The sequence below is a fragment of the Diabrotica virgifera genome, chromosome 6 (assembly GCF_917563875.1).
Source record: "Diabrotica virgifera virgifera chromosome 6, PGI_DIABVI_V3a".
Lineage (NCBI taxonomy): Eukaryota > Metazoa > Arthropoda > Insecta > Coleoptera > Chrysomelidae > Diabrotica > Diabrotica virgifera.
Window position 1 is genome coordinate 215,573,541 of NC_065448.1, and position 22,509 is coordinate 215,596,049.

A 22,509-nucleotide genomic window follows, 5' to 3' on the forward strand; every position below is an offset into this window, starting at 1 on the left:
CCTTGACCAAGGCAAACATGGATAAAATAATGAAGACACAAAGAGCCATGGAGAGAGCAATGCTAGGAGTAAAATTGACAGACAAAAAGCAAAACAACTGGGTCAGAAATAGAACAAAAGTCAAAGACGCAGGCCAACATTTATCCAGGCTAAAATGGAGCTTCGCAGGTCATAACGCTAGACAAACGGACAATAGGTGGAATAGCACGATACAACAATGAAGACCATGGACAGGAAAGAGAGCAAGAGGACGACCCCAGATGAGATGGGGAGACGACATTAAAAAGATAGGAGGAACGCACTGGAAACAGAAAGCACTAAACAGAAGCGAATGGAGGAAACTGGGGGAAGCCTCATGAGAAGAATCGGCAGAGTAACACGAATAGATCGCATTAGAAATGAGGAGATAAAACGAAGAATGTCACTAGAACAAGATATCCTCAGCTACATCGAAGAAAAACATTTAATTTGGTATGGACATGTGAGAAGAGCAGATAGTACAAGATGGATATCCAACATTTCGGATTGGAGCCCAATAGGAAAGAGAAAAGAGGTAGACCCCGAAGATCATGGAGGGATTAAGTGGACGAGGTCATGGAAAGACGAGACCTTAGAGACGGAAAATGGCAGAACAGAAATGACTGGAGACGTTGGTTGAAAGAAGGAAGGCGGCGACAGCTGTAAAAATCCTTACATAGATAGAGAGATCAGTGGTCGGCAAAGTGCGGCTCCGGAGCCACATGTGGCTCTTTGGCTCCTTAAGTGCGGTTCTGGTACAAATATCCACGGAAAGCGCAATAATATGTTCCTTTAAAAAAATTGGTAGGAAAAACATTACATCTTATTCTGATAAATTAGCTTTTATCAAACTTACAAACTTTAGCATTTGTCAAAAATTCTCTTAATGCTACAAACAACTGAGTTGAAATTTTCTCCTTTTGAAATTGGCATTAATAGCTTTGAAATACAATTTCTGGATTTAAAAAAACAAGGCGGTATGGCGCTCTAAATGCGAACGTCTTTGTGTTGGATTGGAAATATTGGAGAAGAAAAAATTTTCACAACACAAGGAGTGGTCTGCTTATAATGACCTGGAGAAGGAAGATTATGATCATTTTCAACGCTTGGTTTCAACTTTTAGGATCTATGTACATATCAACATTTAAAAAAAATGGATTTCGCGCCAAAAATGTTGTAAAAAGTACAGTGTTGTAGGAAATAAAACCCTACAAAACAAAAGAAAATAGAAGTTTCTAGGGTGATAAGAAACGAAGATATCGCCAAAAAACGAAAAAATACATTTTAATTTTTTGGGCGGTTATGGATGGGGTTTAAACATTTTTTTGGTCGAATACTTTTTGATGTAGAACATGTCGTGGTTCTTTTATTTTTGGAATATCGCTGGGAACATTTTTCACTATCTTAACCGACTGACTAATCCCTTTAGTTTTATTTAGCGTAATAACAGTTTGCTGAACAAGCAGATTTGGCTCCCATTTTTTTTATTGTTGTTATGTATATTTGGCTCTTTGGATAAAAAGTTTGCCGACCACTGAGATAGATGATGTCAATTCGAAAAAACCAAAATGTATCTCAACCTTGCGCAATAAACGGACACATTTTAGAACAGGTCAACAAGTTCAAGTAGCTGGGATGTTGGATCGATAGCAGTCTAAATCCTGATCTATAAATAAGATTGAGAATACAACAAGCCAGAAAATCTTTGGGAAAACTAAAGACTTCTATGTGATTCTCGAATAAAACTTCAAACTCGATTATGTGTATCAAAATGCTGCGTCTCGTCAACTCTGCTCTATGCAGTTGAAATGTGGACCCTTTAAATATATATTATAAATTGGAGGCGTTGAAAATGTGGATCTACCAGAGGATCCTGCAAATTTCACAGATATCGCATATCTCAAACGAAGAAGTGTGGCAGAGAATAGGATGGAAATGACTTTTCAACACAGTGACAGTTACGAAAACATCATGCCTAAAACATATGACAATGCATAGAGCTATATTTTGAGCAGATAATAAGAAAATCTAAAGACGGAGAAGTGTTTGCAATTGTAATACCCAAAATTTACCTTGTATATTTTTAAACTATGTGAACATGTGACTGTGAATATTTTTAATGACCATTTTGACATTCCCTAGAGGGGTCTCCTCGCGCTCTTTCATTATAAAATAAGCATTCTTCTTCTTTAAGTGCCCTGTCAGTTGCGAATGTTGGCTTAATATGGTAATTCTGATCTTGCTTAGGGCACTTCTGAATAGTTTGACCGATATGAGCCCGAACCATTTCCACAGATTTTGGAGCCACGAGTGACTTCTCCTGCCTGGTCCTCGCTTACTGTATATTTCCTGGATAATCAATGGCAGTAGACGGTACTTATCGTGACACATATTTTAGTAGATCTCGAGAATTTTTCGTTAACGCCTGTATAGTGAACAGAATTATTAAGGGAACATATTTAAACAAAGTAATTTTAGTAAAATAAACAGGGTGTCCAGAAACTCTACCGACAAACGAAGGCAGGAGATTCCTCAGATAATTTTAAGACAATTTAACCCAATTCACCTAGTCCGAAAATGCTTCTTAAGGGAGCTAGAGCTCTTCGAAGATGGCATCATGAAATTAGTTTTTCTTAAATACCTCCAGAACGCTTCTATTTAGAAAAATGAAAATTGGTATACATATTTACTTTTCAGAGATGGATCCATTCCATCCATTGCAAATTTCTAGTACCGGTCATAGGCGTGCGTTTTGGGTAGAGCAACGGGTATTTTATCGCATAACTTTTTTGTCCTTAACTTTTATGCATTTTTGACACCGGATTATTAAATTGTAAGGTATTCTAGTACTAAAAGTTACTCTTGGTTTAAGTCAGTAGGACACACCAATATCGATTTGAAAGTTTTTGGTTTTTGGAATTTGAAAAAAAATTGAAAGAACTTTTCAACAAAAAACGAAGTATTTTACCAACATAAAGTAAGAGTAACTTTAAGTACTCGAATACCTCTTAATTTAATAATCTAGTGTCAAAAATGCTCAAAAATTCAAGACAAAAAGTTATGCTATAAAATGACTGTTGACCTACCCAAAACGGACGCCTATGACCAGTACTAGAAATTCGCAATTAATGAAATCGATTTATCTCTGGAATATAAATAAATGTACCAGTTTTCGTTTTTCTAAACAGTTTTTTTTTTGAAATTTTTTTTTAATTCAAAATGCGAAAAGTTTTTAAATCGATTTTTCTAGAAAACGGTGTGTCCTACCGATTTAAAACAAGAGTACCTTTTAGTACTAAAATACTTCCCAATTTAATAATCCAGTACCAGAAATGCATAAAAGTTAAAGATAAAAAGTTATGCGATAAAATATCCGTTGCTCTACCCAAAACGGACGCCTATGATCGGTACTAGAAATTTGCAATGGATGGATTAGATTTATATCTTGAAGATAAATACGCGTACCAATTTTTGTTTTTCTAAATAGAAGCGTTCTGGAGGTATTTAAGAAAAACTAATTACAAGACGCCATCTTCAAAGAGCTCCAGCTCCCTTAGGAAGCATTTTCGGACTAAGTGAATTGAGTTAAATTATCTTAAAATTATCTGAAGAATCTCCTGTCTTCGTTTGTCGGTAGAGTTTCTGGACATTCTGTATAACACCACATTTTATATCCCCTACAAATATAAAAGTTTTGACACACTTTATTCAATTACCTTGATATCTCAAAAAAATAATAGTTTGAAATTACCAAAGTAATTGCTAAAAAGGTAAATCAAATTATAGCCAAAATAAAATTGCACACTTTTATTTAATATTTCCTAAAAAGCAATAGTAACCTAGTTTCAGTCTTTTTTAATGTCTATATTAAATAATAGTTGTTTAATTGCTTATTTTGTTTCAGAATGAAGCTTTCCTACACACTTGTCGCAATACTTGCGACATGCCTCATAGTTGTAGACACGAATGGAGAACAAAAGGCAAAAACGAAAAGAGAGAAGAAGACTAATAGTAAGTATAATATTACAATATTAACGTCGGTCAAAAAAAATGTGTAAACCACCATAAAAGAAAACTATTAGACGCATATCAGAACAACTCAAAGATGAAAAACCAAACAGAAAACAGAAGAACAGCTGAACAACAAACTTAAAGAAATTACCAGCAAAAGAGACAGAACACAAGATATAGAACGGAACTGGGAGGAATTCAGAAACGCTCTTGGAACGACAATTGAAATGATCACAGAACATCGACCACAGAAGCAAAGATGCAAACAGCACAAAGCAATGTACAAAGCAATAAATAGAACCATTAAAACAATAAAAACTGCAAAAGAAAAATGGATAACAGAACAATGTGAAGAGATCGAAAACTTATATAAAACATGATGACTTCCATCTTCATAAGAAACTCAAGGAATTCACAGACACGACATACTCTAAAGGACCAAATAAATAATCTAATCAACGCAGAAGGCAAATTCATTTCAAACCCTGAAGAACAAATAAACATGTAGGAAAACTATATAAAGGAACTCTTCTATGACATCAGAGAACCTTCTACATTAAATAAAGCAAACTACGAAGGTCCTTCAATACTGAAGTCCGAACTGGAATATGCTCTACGTCAACTAAAAAACAACAAATCTGTAGGAACAGATGAAATACCAGCTGATGTATTGAAGTTAATCAACGAGGAAAACTTAGACCCTCTTCTTGGACTATTTAATAGTATTTACAGTACGGGAGCAATCCCTAAAGATGGCTTGAATCCGTCTTCATACCACCGCCTAAAAAGAAGAACGCCAAATTATGCCAGGACTTCCGCCTTGTGACGAGGTCACCAGTCAATTTGGCTTCAGGAAAGGTATGGGGACACGAGAAGCAATATTCTGTCTTCAAACTCTGGCAAACAACAAAGATGCAAAGATCAGCAAGCAGACCTTTTTGTCTGTTTTATAGATTTTAAAAAGGCGTTCGACCTATTAAGTCACAGTACCTTGATAGAAATATTGAACGACATCGGGGTCGACAAAAGAGATTCTAAAATTATAGAGGCCATTTATTGGAATCAGACAGCAATTATAAAGAGCGTCAAGGCCAATTGAAATACAACGAGGTGTCAGACAGGGTTGAGTGCTATCACCCATACTGTTTAACGTCTAATCTGAGGTAAAATTTGCGAACGCTTTATTGCACTCTTTAGATCAAAATCAGGATAAACGGTCAAAGAGTAAATAACATCCACAGTATGTGGTAGATGACACGGTATTAATGACTGATTCGGACCATAGTCTGCAGATACTGTTAAATAGGGTTACTGAGAGTTGTGAAAAAATGGGGATGAAGATCAATACTGCGGAAACCAAAGTTATGAAAATGTCAAGGAACAAAAATTTACCCCTTCCAATATATGTGAACCACCAACAGCTTGAATACGTAAACCAATACAAATATCTTGGTTGCTGGTTCAACCATCAACTTGATTATAAACAAGAAGTAAGAGCGAGAATAGAGGTAGCCCGAAAAGGGTTTATCAAAATGAAAAGCTTGTTTTGTAACAGTAGCATTAATATCATCAGTAGATGTCGTTTTCTGCATTGCTATGTGTGGTCAATACTTTTGTATGGAACGGAGGCCTGGACACTCAACATAACACTGATGAACAAGTTAGAAGGTTTGAACTCTGGCTTTATAGAAGAATGTTGAAAATACCTTGGACAACCCACACCACGAAAATATTCTGAGGAGAATAGGTACAGACAGGGAGCTGCTAAAAATCATTAAAGTCAGAAAAGTTAGCTACCTGAGACACATAACGAGAAACGAAAAGTACATCCTCGCGCAACTGATCATCCAGGGTAACATTGAAGGAAAACGGGGTCCCGATAAGCGTCAGATTTCATGGCTTAGAAAATATCAGAGAGTGGACCGGCCTTGATTCAACATATTTGCTTAGAGCCGCATTGTAAAAAGGCAGATTTGCCAGTGTAGTCGCTAACCTTCACTAAAGAAGAAAGCACCACAAGAAGAAGAACAACGTCGGTCAATAAGCTCTGGCCTAACTAGTAAAATTTAAAGTAACATTTTTTTGCAAAAATTATTCTTTATTCATCAAAATAATCTCCTTTAGCGGCGATGCAATCATTCCAACGCTTTTCTAATTTTTCAATACCCGCCATTGTAAATTGATTGTTCTTTGCCTTCAAGATAGGCTTCAGTTTCGGCGATTACTTCCTTATCGGAGCGATATAATGTCTTGCCAAGGAGCGTCTTGATTTCTTGATCTTGGTTTCAGGGTTTCTGTTCTGACTGAGCATTGAATTCGCCGATATACCTGTATATTGTAATGTACAAGTATGTACATATTTATTTATATATATAGTATGATACAATTGATCCAAAAGATGGCATAACCCAGACATCCAAAGTGAAAGTTATCCTCCCACACCAAATTGTTCTATATGGTCCACATAATGTTCAGAAAAAAGTCACACCATTTTGAGCGTCTGGTATGGCGGGGAGAGGGGGGAGAAATCGGTAAATACGTAGTTTTTTACGTTTTTCGTCAATAGTTCTAAAACTATGCGGTTTAGCATGAACAACCTTCTATACAAAAATGTTCTAGATTAAATTTGAAAATTAAAAGGCCCCAAGCATAATCCTTCTAAAATAAACGGTTCCAAAGTTACAGAGGTAGTATAGTATAATTGGTCCAAAAAAAAGGCCTAACCCAGACATCCAAAGTAAAAGTTTTTCTTTAACACCAAATTGTTCTATATGGTCGACATATTGTTCAGTACAAAGTTACACCATTTTGAGCGTCCAGTTTGGGGTGGAGATGGGGGAGAAGTCATTAAATTAGTAGTTTTTTTACGTTTTTCGTCAATATTTCTACAAATATGCCTTAGCGTAACAATGTTCTATACGAAAATGTTCTACATAAAATTTAAAACAAACAAGGTCTCATACATAATTGTTATAAAATCAACGGTTCCAGAGTTACGGAGGGTGAAAAGTGGAGGACAATTAGCGTCTCTTTGCAAAGACAATGATGTCGACTTTGCAATGTAACAAGACACTTCCTCAACACACACACTACACATTACACCTGAGTTAGTGATAAGTTATACAATTACGTGGCTAAAGGTTCTAATTATAAACCAAGGCCAGAATCAGAGAAAAAAAAATTTTGTATAGAATATTGTTTACGCTGAAGGATAGTTTTAGAAATATTGACGAAAAACGTAAAAAAACTACTAATTTACCGACTTCTCTCCCATATCCCTCCCAAACCGGATGCTCAAAATGGTGTAACTTTTTACTGAACAATATGTGGACCATATAGAACAATTTGGTGTTGGAGGAAAACTTTTTTGATGTTTGGGTTAGGTCTTTTTTGGACCAATTATACCCTACTACCTCCGTAACTTTGGAACCGTTCATTTTAGAAGGATTATGCATAGAGCCTTTTTTATTTTAAATTTAATGTAGAACATTTTTGTATAAAAGGTTGTTCATCTAAACCGCATAGTTTTAGAAATATTGACGAAAAACGTAAAAAACTACGAATTTACCGATTTTTCCTCACTCTACCCCCCAAACCCGAAGCTTAAAATGGTGTGACTTTTTTCTGAACATTATGTGGACCATATAGAACAATTTGGTGTTGAAGGATAACTTTCACTTTGGATGTCTGGACTTGGGTCTAGTTATACCGATTACTATTATACCATACTAATATTACTACTGTTGTTCAATAGAAATAATAATTTAGTAGCTCGGTAGGTCTATCCCGAGGAAATGGTCTACCTGAGCATATCTATTATAGGTGCAGTCTACCGATCGCAATCTAAAAATTCCAAGATTTGCGGAATATAATGAAATCTAAGAAAACTCTTACAGAAAAAAATATTTGTAAGTCACAAAATTGGTTTATTCCCAATTAAAATAGTAAATTGATATGACACAGTATTAATTTGTAAAATTAAAATAATAATTCTTCTGATTTATGCGTTTTATTCACTTTGTAAAGATTTTTTTGTCGGCACCGTAATATAATACAGGTTATGCAGCATCCCTCGGCAGACTACAAGCTATAGCAGAAACGCGATGTTAGACGGCATATTACAGTGGCACCCTATATTTACTTCTTGTGATTAGAATTTTTGACATCAAAGTGAAAATTTTGGTCGAAAATAAACTACCTATTTCGAATCATATTTTTAATAATAAAAACCATATTTTTAAGGTTGTTGCTCCTTGTTATTTAACCTTTAACTACTGACGTGGATTTTTCAGGACGTAGACTCTGACTCTGACATGCGGTATGTCATACCGTTGCCTATTCTCCTTTCTGTTTTTAATGTGATTTTGTCTTATATCATTGTACAGTGGAGCCTCGATTATCCGTCTCTCTATTAACCGTCACCTCTGTTAACCGTCAGGTTTCATATGTAAGTTATATTGACTACATAAGTAAAAATTTAGTCATCAATTCATTTGCTTTGAGCATTGCGATAAGCCAAACGAAATTCGTTGAAATGTACACGTGCAGTTATGCCACCACCGCATTTTTTATGTTAATAATTTTTGTTCTTATTCAGGGCTCTGATGATAAATAATACCGTTCTATTTTTAGAATCATAAGCCGAAAATAAAAACGCACGGCACAATAATTATTAGATTTGATGATTTTACGTCGATTAAGAAATTCAGCCGTTGCAAAATGTGAAGTAACAATAAAACAAACAAAGATTTCGGAATATTTTAAATCAAATTGATTCGACTGTACTAACATAAATCCCTCTTATATTGTCAAATAAAACGTACAAATACAATTTGAGACTTATATGTACTATGAACTTTTATTTTTTTTAATGTTCTGTTAACCGTCTTTTCGATTATCCCTCATACCCTTGGTCCGGTGCCCTAACGGATAATCGAGGTTCCACTGTATTTGGTTTTTACATCAACTACGGAGTGATTCCTCATTTTCACAATGCTGCAGAATAAAATTCTGCTCCAAATAAAATAAATGTTTTTTTTTCAAGAAAATTATGAACATATGCAATGCATACTATTAGAGAAATGAGAATGGCGACCGTCTAGTGGAGTTCTGTGTAGAACAACATCTTACAATTACAAACACGTTATATCAACATCATCCACGGAGATTATACACATGGCGCAGCCCAGATGGACGAACAAGGAATCAAATAGACTACATCCTAATAAGATCAAGATGGAAGTCGTCGTCCATCAACTGTAAAACATATCCTGGCGCAGACTGTGGAAGCGATCATCAACTCCTGGTATTGAACGTTCGACTTCGTTTTAAAGTCCCCAAAAGAAGACCCCAGAGAAAAGTCATGTCTCTAAGTCCATCAAAAATCAATGACTTCCAACAAAACCTAGAAGATGCTCTTTCTTTAGACCAAGTAGATAGTGACCCTGAGAGCACTTGGATCTATATCAAAGATAAGGTAATCGAGGCTGCAAAAGACTGTGAGGCAGCGGTTTCCACTGGCCGTAAGCCATGGATATCCGATAATACGTGGACTGTGATTCAACGCAGAAAAGAACATAAAACTAGATACGGAACAAACGATGAATACAGAGCGTTATCGAGAGAAATCAGAAAACAGTGCCGCAAAGATAAAGCTGATTACTTCTCTCAAATATGCAGAGAGATAGAGGAACATGGCTGTCGAAATGAACCGAGGGACTTATTCCAGAAGATCAAACTCCTTACTAGAGAATTTAAACCTCAAACGTGGTCTGTAATAGATAAGGAAGGTAATTTAAAGACCGATACTGATGAAATATTGGAAACACGGCGAAACTACTGTGGCGAGCTATATAAAAATAACGAGGTATCAGCAGAAAATCAGTGGCCTTCTGACTACCCTAGAGAACCTACTGTCTTACTCGCTGAAGTCAAAGATGCAATTAAATCACTAAAGAGAAATAAATCCCCAGGCATTGATTCAATACCATGTGAAATACTACAGTTCCTAGGTGACAAAGGATTACATATCATCCATTCTATCTGTATCGCTGTTTGGAATTCAGGAAAATGGCCATCTGATTGGTGTACCTCAATTTATATCCCACTACACAAAAAAGGAAATACTACCAGATGTGAAAACTAACGCACACTGTCACTAATAACACATGCTAGTAAAATCTTGTTGCATATCATCAAAAACAGATTAAAAACCTATCTACATTACCAAATACCTCAGGAACAAGCGGGGTTTGTAAAGGGTAAAGGTACAAGGGAACAAATCCTGAACCTGAGACAACTCATTGAAAAGTGTAGAGAATTTCAAGTACTTATATGCTTCGTTGACTACCAAAAGGCATTTGATTGTGTAAGCTTGATAAATCTGTGGTCAATTTTAATAGAAATGGGCGCACCAATCCACCTGGTCACACTTATTAAAAATCTGTACCAGTCTAATATAGCGACAGTACGACTAGATCAGAAGTTCTCAAACCAATTCAAGACCGAGAGAGGTGTTAGACAAGGATGCGTGTTGTCACCTGACTTATTTAACATTTATGGTGAACATGTCATGAGGATGGTTTTAGAAGGATGGGCCGGTGGAGTAACAGTAGCTGGTAGGAAAATCTCCAATTTAAGATTTGCTGATGACACTACACTTATAGCAGCAAATGAGCAAGAAATATTTGATCTTCTGCGAAGAGTTGAGTACGAAAGCAATAAAGTTGGTCTGAAAATCAATAAAGCTAAGACAAGAATAATGGTGGTCGACAGATTTGACACTATTCAACTGACTAACATATTACAGGAATACCAGATATAGTATTTTTACTACAAAAGCAATGCTACGTAATATCGCTTTTGTAGTAAAAATACTATAGTAAACACCTTTGTCTATCTCGGGTCTAGTATAACTAACGATGGTAACTGTGAAGCAGAAGTTCGGAGACGTATTGGTATGGCAAAAAATGCGATGAGTCGCCTAACTAAAGTTTGGAAAGACAGATCTATCTCTCAAAATATCAAAATGAGACTGGTGAATGCCCTTGTATTCTCAATATTTCTATACGGAGCAGAGACTTGGACTCTTCGCGCATGCGAGCACCAAAAAATTGATGCCTTTGAGATGTCGTGCTGGAGAAGAATGCTGCGCATAACTTGGACAGCTCATAGGACAAACGTTTCCATTCTAAACCAACTCAATATTAAAAAAAGGCTGTCCACAATATGTCTGCAACGAATTCTGCAATTCTTTGGTCACGTGGTTCGCAGAGGTGACGACAGTTTTCAGAGATTAATTGTTTCTGGAAACTTTCCGGGGAGAAGATCAAGAGGACGATCACCAAATAGATGGTCTGACCAAATAAAGCATTCAGCTGGAAACTCATTCTGCGAAGCTCTTAGAGCAGCTGAAGATAGAGACCAATGGAGAAACATTGTTAGTAATATTGGAAGAAATCACGATCCTCAGTAATGGGGAAACGACAGGAGAGAGAGAGAGAGAGCATACTATTAAAAAATGGTGGAGGTTCTTACAAAATCCTTTATAAACTATAAACTGAATTACAAAAAAACTAGCGTATTGGTAACTAAAAAAAGGTAAAATAATGATAATATCAGTTAAATAGAACACCTGGATGTACTTGACGTCATACTAATAGCGAAAGACTGGATTTAATACACTGGACTTATGATGTAACGAATGTCATTTTTTGAACATTCGCGAATACGAATGCGAATGCGAATATCTGCTACCGACATTCGCGAATGCGGATGCGAATGCGAATATTTAGTTTTTTTAACTTGTTTCTATTTTTGTAATATTTCCTAAATTTATAATGAAAAGTTAATTGATATTTAGTGTAAATCAATCTGAATCTTAAGCTTTATTATATAATACCAAATAATAAAAAAAAGTGAAGGCTGATAATGTGATTATACAAGGTTAAGTTCTATCTATCTATTGCCCTTCATTGGTCCAAAGTTGAACGTAGGCCTCCCCCTTATTTTTCCACTCTTCTCGGTTCAGTGCTAATCCTGTCCATCTGGTCCCTGCGTATATTTTTAGGTCATCCGACCATCTCGTCTGTGGTCTGCTCCTTCCTCTTTTGTAGTCCCAAGGCCTCCAGTGAGTTATCGCTTCATTCCATCTTCCGTCTCTTTGTCTGCTGTTGTGTCCTGCATATTTCCATTTGAGAGTAGCTGCATGTTTGAGGTTAAGTTACCTTTTCTTCATAAAAAAAGATAGGAAGTGAATAGATTTTGATTTTATTAACCTAATATTATCTTAAAATTATTTTTTTTTCTGTTTTTCATATTCGCAAAACATTCGCACAAATTTCGCGAATGCGGATGCGAATGCGAATATGCAAAAACATGCGAATATTCGCGAATGCGAATACGAATATTCGTTACATCACTACACTGGACTGCTTATAACTATAGAAACGGTATAGAAACGGTATATACACTGACATGCGGTACGTAATACCGCAAGAAAACTTTATGTCAACGTAGCCCAAAGACTAAACGATACTAAAACTACAGGTACATTACACACCACTTTGAAGGTACACAGATGGTGTTCTAGGAATCTTTTATAAAACATGTTTTACAGCAAAATATATTTTCGGTGCGGTATGGCATACCACATCTTAGTGTATAAGGGTTAATTTATTTCTCTGTTTTAGATGTAAGAACATCACGACAACTGAATAATAGTAAAAGCAACAATGCAGACCAGATGGTACAAAATATCCTTAGATGGCTACAAGACGTGTACGGACAACAGAGCAGAACTAGTAGGTCATACTACACTGGGCAGCAGTTTTCTCCCTATGGCTTTACTTCAGCTAATAATTTTGGCCAACGCGCATGTAAATATTAATACTAATAATATTAACCATATTAATGCTAGGAAATACGTAGGTATATTAAAGATAACTAAAAAACATTTCTTCTTTAATAACTTTAATAATAATAATAATAATAACTTTAATAAACATAGACGGTTGCGTTTAGATTCGATTCGAGTCTCTTACCATCCTCTGGCACGTGTTTCTAGGTCTACCCGTCATCAGAGAGGCTCGTAAGAAGATTGAACTGAATCAAAACGCACCGACTGGGAGCAGTCCTTGGAGTAACTTTAACTTTTAATTCTTAATTTTTTTTAACCAAATAACAAATAGTGAATTTTTTCCTACAGGAAAGTATAGAGATTGGATATTACTTTTTCTAACCAATTTATGAATTTTCCACAACTTGAGGAACGAAAATTTAAAGCGGCGTAAATCTAATTGAATTAGTCGAAAAATAAACAGAAAAATGTGTCATGGAAAGACGTTATTATCACAGGGTAGAGAGATAGTGAATTCAAACATTTTTGACCCTAAAATATAACCAAATACATTAACACGTGAATCAGAGCCTATTATATTTGCCAAATTGATAGTCATAAAGTGATATTAGTAACGTACTCTGTATAATATGCATCATCATCATCATAAGTGGCTCGACAATCCGTTGTGGATCTTGGCCTGCTCGCAAAGAAGTCACCAATCCTGCAGATTCCTGGCTCCATCTTCTGACACCTAGAAACTTTAAGTCTTCTTTCACATCATCAATCCATCTTTTTCGTGGTCGTCCTCTACTTCTTGTGCCATCTGGTTTTGAAAATGTTAATTTCTTAGTGTATTCGTGATCTGATATCCTAGCAATATGTCCAGCCCATCAAGTCTCTGCACTTTAACGAATTTTACAATATCTGGATCGGTGTATAACTGATACAGTTCAAAGTTGTATCTTCGACGCTATAGCCCATTTTCATTTACGGCCCCAAAAATCTTTCTAAGAATTTTTGTCTTAAAAATACCAAGTAGTATTTCATCACTTTGTGGTAAGGTCCATGTTTCAGCCCCATGTATCAAAACCGGTCTTATTAAGGTCTTGTATATATTGAGCTTTACTGCACGTTTTATATTTTTATTTTTTAAATGTTTGTGGAGACCGTGAATAGATCTGTTTGCTATTGCTATGCGTCTTTTTATTTCGTCGCTTGTCGTGTTTATTGAGTTTATTAGCAGGGCCGTAACTACCATTGTGGCAACCGGGGCAGTGCCCCGGGGCCCCCCTTTTGATTGGCCGTGCATAGATTTTAACGAGGAAAATAAAAATATGTATTTTAAAAGCCGATCCCAACGAAATAGTTTCAAATGACACAATTTTAAAAAGACCTTACAGATGCACCCTAGATCTCAACAAAAAGTTAAGGGGGCTAAGCTGGGAGGCTAAGCTGGGAGGCTAAGCTGGGAAATTAGTTATTTTGGCGTAATAAAACCTAAAATGCCATTCGAAGAGGTGGACCGGGCTAAGCTGGTGCAACCGAGACCTTTCGTAAAGATATAAATTGGTACTGAGAAAATTAGTCATTTTGGCGAAATAAAAACTAAAATGCAACCGGAATATGGGCCCCTCGTCCCAGCTATATTGTCTTAACCAATTTACCCCAGGCCACATCTTGGTACGTGAAAGGAACCACATTGTAGCCGAACAATGTACTTGCATAAAACAGATAAGATGGTAGTTGCAAAATTATTTAACTTAAAATAAGGTGATTTTAAATTTTTTTGTGTTGGTCAACTAAAATAGCAATATGTAGGTACAAGAAACTTTAGTCATGAAATGCATTAAAATGAGTTTTCAAGGGGTTAAATATCAAGCATTTTCCGGACCCCCCATTCCGCTGGGGGATAAACCCCAGACCCCACAGTAGGAACCCCCAGATCACGTTTACCCTGGGGCCCCCAACATCGTAGTTACGGTCCTGTTTACTAGCGATCCAAGATATGTGAATTCCTTGACTTGCTCAAAGGTATGATTGTTAATTTGAATTCTCTGTTGGATATTTCTGGAGTTTTTAGAAACCAACATATATTTACAGTAGGTAGCAGATACAGGATGCTGCAGTTAATACTCAATGGAAAGATCGACGGAAAAACAGGAATTGGTCGAAAGAAATATTCATGGCTACGAAACCTTCGTCAATGGACTGGCTTATCAGCAGATCAATTGTTACATGCCGCACAAGATCGAGAACGATATCGGCAAATTGTTATGGAAGCTACCCACGCCTAAAAATTTGGGCACGGTACTTAAAGAAGAAGAAGAACATATATTTGATTTTTTCCCTGTTAACCACAAGTCCTAATTCACTTGCCGCGTCCGCAAGCCTTGTAAAACACTGCACCATGTCTCTTATACTTCTGCCCACTATAACTATATCGTCAGAGAATGCGAGAATTTGCGTCGATCTTTTAAAAATAGTTCCATTCATTCTAATATTTTTTAATTTTCTGACTGCCTTTTCCAAGGCAATATTAAAGAGGAGACACGCCTGCAGCGCGTCTCCCTGGCGCGTCTCCCTGTCTTAAATCATTATTAATGTCAAAGAACGTAGAGTTCTCTCCTTGAATTCTAACGCACGAGCTTACGTTTTGCATTGTTAGTTGGATCAACTTAACTAACTTAGGTGGGATCCCAAAGTTTATCGTTGCATTATATAATACAGTTCTTTTAGCACTGTCATAGGCTGCTTCGAACTCGACGAAGAGATGGTGGGTATCTATGTTATATTCTAGTGACTTTTATAGAATCTGTCTATGTGCTTGAATTTGATGTATAGACTTTCCAGCAGTAAATCCGCATTGATATTAACCTACAATACCCTTTGTAAAATGTTTAAGTCTTTCAAACAATACATTGCCGAAGATTTTATATGCAGATGCTAACAAAGTAATGCATAGTTTTTACAATCCAGTTGATCACCTATTTTATGCAACAGACATGTTACTTCCTTTAGCCACTCTTCTGGTACCAATTCATTCTGCCATATAAGAACTATCAATTTGTGGATTGCTGCAAAAAGTGTATAATAAGCATAAGAACCCAAAAATATTGCATATCTACGATCTATTGGTCGATTGTTCAGACCCTAACCCTTGCCAGAAAAACAGAAAAATCTAATGTAGTAGTTAAAAATTTTAAATGTATCTACTTCTTAGACTAGAATACTGTGGTGTGGAATCGATCTAAGGATAAGCAGCACGACAAGAGATGAGGGCTTGCAGCTCGATCAAGAGATGAATGCTTGCAGCTTCCAGCTTGGTGTTACTGCTCCATATATCCCTACTGAAAGGACATGTACGCTTAAAAACCGAAAGATAGATATCTACCTTCCTAAACGTTAGCAAAGCTTTTTTAAGGTTTGGCATAGAGAAATTATATACAAAATTGAAAAACACGTATGATAAAAAAAAAGAAGGCAAAAACTGAGAAAAGTAAAAACACCAGATCATACATATGAGACAAAAGCGATATGTCAAGAGATGAATTAATTTTTGGAAGAACTGGAAGAAATAGAGAAAGAGGAATAAAGGTAAAGACTGTGTCTCCGACGGATGCATTGAACTTTGAAAAAGAAGAATAAGGAGAATAAGTTCTTCTCAGCCATAGAAATAAAAAGCAAAAATCTGGAAAAATGTACAAACATGTATGCATTACCAGGTAAAATGAAGAACAGAAAATTAAATAATTCAGTTGACCGACTAATAAAGAAGTTTTGATAGCAAACATACAATATTTTACATAGAGTATCATAAGATAAAGGTACATAGTAAATCTAGGTAACCCCAAAAGTATATCTGAATTTCTTTACTCTTGTGCAATATTTTACAACACTAATTACATTATTACTTAATATTACTAATCATGTAAAAGCTATTTTTTATTTAAACTAACAGCTGTATTAACAAATTAAAAACGTTAGGCTATCTAATTACCAAAAAGGCTTTTATCTACTGCTTATGAGGTTAATTATATTTTTAGCTTGTGGCTGTGAGATTTCATTCGAAATTTTTCAGTTAATTATTGATTTTAGGAAATATTTTATTATTATAATAGTTGACACGTTAAAATTATATCACTGCCAGTGGCGGATAGTAATATCAGGGGGGCGGTGATTCGAATATACAAAAAAAAATAAATAAGTAATTACTAAAAGCCTACTCCTTAAAATGAAACTCAATCCTTCTTTTTTTTATTGAAGACGAATCTTTTGATCTCCCTTTCGTTGAAGTCAGAAATTTTTCCAGCTAAAGTCTTTTTTCCAATATTTTATTCCTTAAAATCGTCTTCATCAATTTGAAAGAACAGATACACGGAAAAATCAAGTTATGAAATCTTCCCAAAATTATTTAGGTTTTCTTTCTTTTTGTTAAACATTAGTTAATTAAAAATATTATTTTCATTACACCAATAATTGTGACTAAGCGCTATATAAACATAATACTTAAAGTAGAGATGCATCTTTCATTTGCTGCAGTTGCCATTGGCATCGTTATTAAAATAATCAAAACTTTATTTATTTCCCATAATGTTAAATCTAAACATATGACACTTGTAAATTTAAAGTACGTAATCAACATATTTTAGCATATTTTTAAAATGATATAATCAGCATATTTTTAAACCATTGAAAATGCATTGCAGAAGATATCAGTGTCTTCTAAAGATAGTTCCTTTCAATGTTTATAATTTTCTTTATGAAACAACTTTACCCCAGATAGATGACTTTTAAAAGCAAAAAAATCCTTAATTTGAAATATAATGTCACAAATTTCTCTCGCAGATAAATTCAAATTATTCTCATTTCATATCCGTCAACTTTATGATGTTAACAACTATTTTTTTCATGATTCTCAATAACATATTGCAATTTCACCAGAGTCCGTTTCAATTTTCTGTAGTTGGTTAAATAATGTATCTACATGTGATATTATTTTGTAAAAGAGATCTAACCAGTAGGTACTGGAATGTAGGATCATTAAACCATTTGATGAAACCGGCAGCTTGAACTGTGGTCTACGTGTTAGATATTTTAGAATTCGGATCCGGAGTATTTTAAAATAGGGTTAATTGGTTTCAAAATACACGTCGATATCCCAACATCATCTTGGTTTTCCAGATTTAAAAATCCCAAAATTGCTCATATATTTTCCCGCCAAAAAATAACGAAGGACTAATACCGTCTGAGTTTGTGAAAAAGGATCTGTTGTATCGTTTACCATTAGTGCAAGAAATAAAGACTATTTTATTTTATTTAAAACTTCTACATATGTATCTGAAGCATATAATTTAATAGCCCACTTTGTATAGTTTTGAAATACCTTTAAATCCTTAAGCTTCTATTAAGTGAAGACAGTATGGAATCTATATTTTTATACCCTTATTAGTCGATTTTTCAGACTCATTATAACCACATAGTGGAAGATGAAGGTCTAGCACTACGTAGTTATAACTACCTACTCTTAGCAAAGAACTCAAGTTTATTTTTATTAATTCACATACCCCCATTGTCATTTCTTAAGACTCCAATTTAACTTTTAAAACTTCTTCTTCTTAACGTGCCCTATCAAGTCCCCTTGACGTTGGCGATTAACATGGCGAAACTGTCTCTGTCTCGAGCTATTCTAAATAGGTGTTCTGCTTTCTTTATTCCTGTCCACTCCCGGATATTCTTCAACCAAGAGGCCTGCTTTCTACCAATTCATCTGCGTCCTTCGATTTTACACTTCATAATAAGTTGAAGAATATTATACCGCTCTCCTCTTACTACGTGTCCAAAATAGGCCATCTTTCTATATTTGATGTTATCAAGCAGCTCGCGGGCAGCATTTGCTCTCTTAAGGACTGCCACATTTGTCAGCATAGCCGTCCATGGTATTTTCTGTATACGTCTGTGCAACCACATTTCAAAGGCCTCCAAACGATTAATGGTGGATATTTTTAATGTCCATGCTTCGACACCATTCAAGAGGACTGACCAAATGTAACATTTAATCATGCGCTTTCGAATTTGAAGTTGCAAGTTATCATTACAGAACAATGACCTCATTTTTAAAATGTCGTGCGGGCTATCTCGATTTTAAATTTTATCTCTTTATTTGGATTTAATTGTTCAGTAATATGGCAACCAAGATATTTAAAACTGGGTACTCGTTGAATTATATGACCATCAACATATAACCGTGAATCTTGATGGGCCAAACGGCTAAATGCCATGTATTTTGTTTTTGAACAGTTTATGTTTAGGCCAAACTCTCTTCCCACTGTGTCAATGGCATTTAAAAGATGTGGTAATCCATTCATATCATCACTTAAAATAACTTTATCGTCTGCATATATGATTGTATTTATCAGAATTCCATTAACTTTCACACCCCATTCCAAATTATGCAGCGCTTCTTTAAATATTATATCTGAATATAAATTGAATAACAATGGGGCCAGTATACAACCCTGTCTGACACCTCTTTCTATTTTGCATATTTCTGTTGATTTTCCATTTATGCAAGCTGTCGCTGTTTGACGCCAGTATAATTTCTGGGCTGTGTTTGGTAAGCTACGGTAAATATGCAAAAATGATATGCCGATATGATGAAGAAAAAAGTGTATGAACAGGGCATTTTGCCAGTAATAACATACGGAGCAGAGACCCTAATATTAACTAAAAGATTAGCAGAAAATCTAAAGAGTGGCCCAGAGCTCCATGGAGAGAACATGCTAGGAATCGCATGGAGAGACAGAATACCAAATAATACCATCAGGCAACGAACAAAAATCAATCAAAGACATATTAGAACATGTAGCAAAAAAGAAATGGAGATGGACAGGCCATGTGGCAAGAACGCCGAGCAACAGGTAGACTAGAAGATTATTAGAATGGCGACCGCGGGCGGACAAACGAAGCAGAGGTCGACCACCAACGCGCTGGAGTGACGATGTAAAGAGAACTGCCGGGAACTGTATTATGGTAGCTCAAGACAGGGAGACATGGAAAACTTAGAGAAGGCATATGTTCAGCAGTAGACGATAACGGCTAGATGATTATGATGAAACACCATTACAATGAAAAAATGATAGTATCTTGATTACGCTGCGAGTGGTGAAGGGGTAGAGGCAGGAGATGTAGTTATTTTCTGGTTGAATAATTTGATGTCCTGATTTGAGTAGTTCCGTTGACTTGCTTAGTCTGTAAATCTGTGAAGAATATTATGGTTTTTAGAACATTAGTTTCCATTTTACAGGAACAACAACTAATAAAATCATTATAATATAAATAACAGCAATTATTGTAATACTTATAAAAAATTACAAGCAAATAGATATTGAATAAATCTTCTGATTATTACATAACTTTTAAAAATTAAAATGTCACCATTTTTAGGTTCCAAAATCGCTAATCTAAATAAACAAAACAAAAAGTACCACCATATTTTTTCTAATAGCGATAAATATTAACGAAATGATTAATAGCCTAACAATGGAGATTATTCAATACCGAATCTAAACTTTAGTGCTGTTGCATAATCTTTATCGACAAAATATTTTAACACACACATTTCTCTTTCATGAAGGTACTGTTATTTCCGTTTCTATCATTTTTGCCCGTGACATTATGAATTTCTAATGAGGAGAAATTGGTAATTGTTAATAAAATTCGTTTGCCAAACGTTTGTCATGATCAAGCGATTACGATGTTATTTGTCAATGAAATTAGTCGTTACTGGTAATACTTGCACTTCTCGTTTACTGCATTTTTCTTCTTGTAGATTTCTCAAGGACATTGCTCTTGTTGTTAGTCTCATTATCCACGTTTCTCCATGGACGTCCGCTTCCAGATTTGTTGTGTGCAATTTCAGTAAATTATTATTTTCGGAAATTTTCTCATTCAATTTACTGGCATCCTTGTACTCGTATCAATCAAAATAAAGTGAAATAGAAAGAAAGCCAGAGCATCAGAAAAAAATCAGGAAAGCAAAAGAAGTATGGATGAATAGCAGATATGAGGAACAGAGGAATTACTAAGAAAGCATGACTAGTTTAATGCACACAAAATGATAAAGGAAGTCGCAAATATGAAGAAAAATTTCACTACAACTTCAACAAGCTGGCAAAAAGATGCGACGAATACGGGTTAATTTTTAGTCTGATGAGCCACACATTGAAAATTTTTCTTCGCATTATTCATGGAATAATAAAAAGTAAAAAGTAGAGTTAAGCGAGGCCCTCAAAAGATCGAAAAACGGTAAAGCAGCAGAACCTGGAGACATCCCAATTGAGTTGGTAAAGTAGGGACCAGAAATATTACATGAGATGTGATATGTATTGTAGGTAGAGAGTATGTGGATGCTATCGCAAATATATACAAAAATGCAAGTGTCGTTAAAGAAAGAAACTTTATATCTGAATCATTTCCAATAACAAAGGGTCTTAAAAAAGGATGTTGTCTGTCTCCGACCTTATTTAAAATATATAATATATTCAATCATCGCTAGAACAGTGGAGGAAACAAGTATCCAGAATGGGAATAGACATAGGCGGTGGTAAATGTCTAACAACTTTGTTTTTCGCAGATGATCAGGTAGTCGTAGCGAATGATGAGGAAGACATGGACTACATGTTTAAAAACTAAAGAAAGAATGTGAAAAATGGGGCCTTAATATGAATATGTCAAAGACAGAGTCTCTTAAAATATGGGATGATAAAGAAGATCCAGAGTTAGAAATTAGAACTACAAAAACATGTAAATAATATAAATATCTCGAATCTATATCTAAAGAAGGCACTACCAAAGAGACATCGAAAACAGAACGCAGAAGGGCAAAAAAGCGGTAAACATTCTAAGCTATCTACTATGGTCTAAACATATAAGACAAAAACGAAATTGACAATCTATTGAACCTTGGTAGAGCCTATTATGACTTATAGGGCAGAAGTTTGGTAGATCACGAAAAAAGATAGAAAAAGAATAGAAGTATTAGAAATGGATTATCTAAGAAGAGCGTGTGGTATATCCAAAAAAGATCACATCAGGAATAAAGATATTAAAAGGAGGACAAATACTGTATATTCCAGTGTTGATAGAATTGAAACGAGACAACTACTTTGGTATCGTCACGTGAAACGAATGAATGAAGATAGATGGCCAAAAAAAGCTTTAAATTACCTACCACAACAAAGAAGAATAAGGGAAGACCTTCAGTTTCCTGAGAAGAAAATGTACAGCACATAATGAGAGATGGAGGATGAAGTCATCAAAGAAGACGAATGGAAGGACAGAAAACAATGGCAATCAAAATGCGAGAAGCGGCAGAGGCTGTAGGAACCTCGCTGTAGTGCTGTAGATAGATTGAATTGATGTGTCCAACACAGAGTATTTATGTATTTTGAATAATATACACTTCCATATTTTGCTCCTGTATTTGTTTATATAGGAACGTTATTAACTTAACTTTTTAAAATTTTGTCTTGCTTCTGTCTTTGTTGTAGATAATATCATCCTTAATTGAATCTAAGTTTTCAAAATACCGGTAAGTGATCTAGTTGTGACCACATCGAAGTATAATTATTTATTCGTAGCTG

The 22,509-nt window shown here is 35.3% G+C and overlaps 1 protein-coding gene across 2 annotated transcripts in view; it reads left to right on the forward strand.

Annotated features, from left to right (window-relative positions):
• Positions 1 to 22,509, forward strand: part of LOC126887220 (uncharacterized) — a 161,741-nt gene that overhangs the window by 102,556 nt on the left and 36,676 nt on the right. Inside the window, exons 2-3 of one of the 2 annotated variants that reach the window (XM_050654618.1) lie at positions 3,923 to 4,029; positions 12,720 to 12,830. In XM_050654618.1, coding sequence (XP_050510575.1) covers positions 3,923 to 4,029; positions 12,720 to 12,830 — 218 coding nt within the window. Of the gene's footprint in view, positions 1 to 3,922; positions 4,030 to 12,719; positions 12,906 to 22,509 lie in introns of both variants that reach the window. The other variant, XM_050654619.1, reaches the window with a different exon arrangement.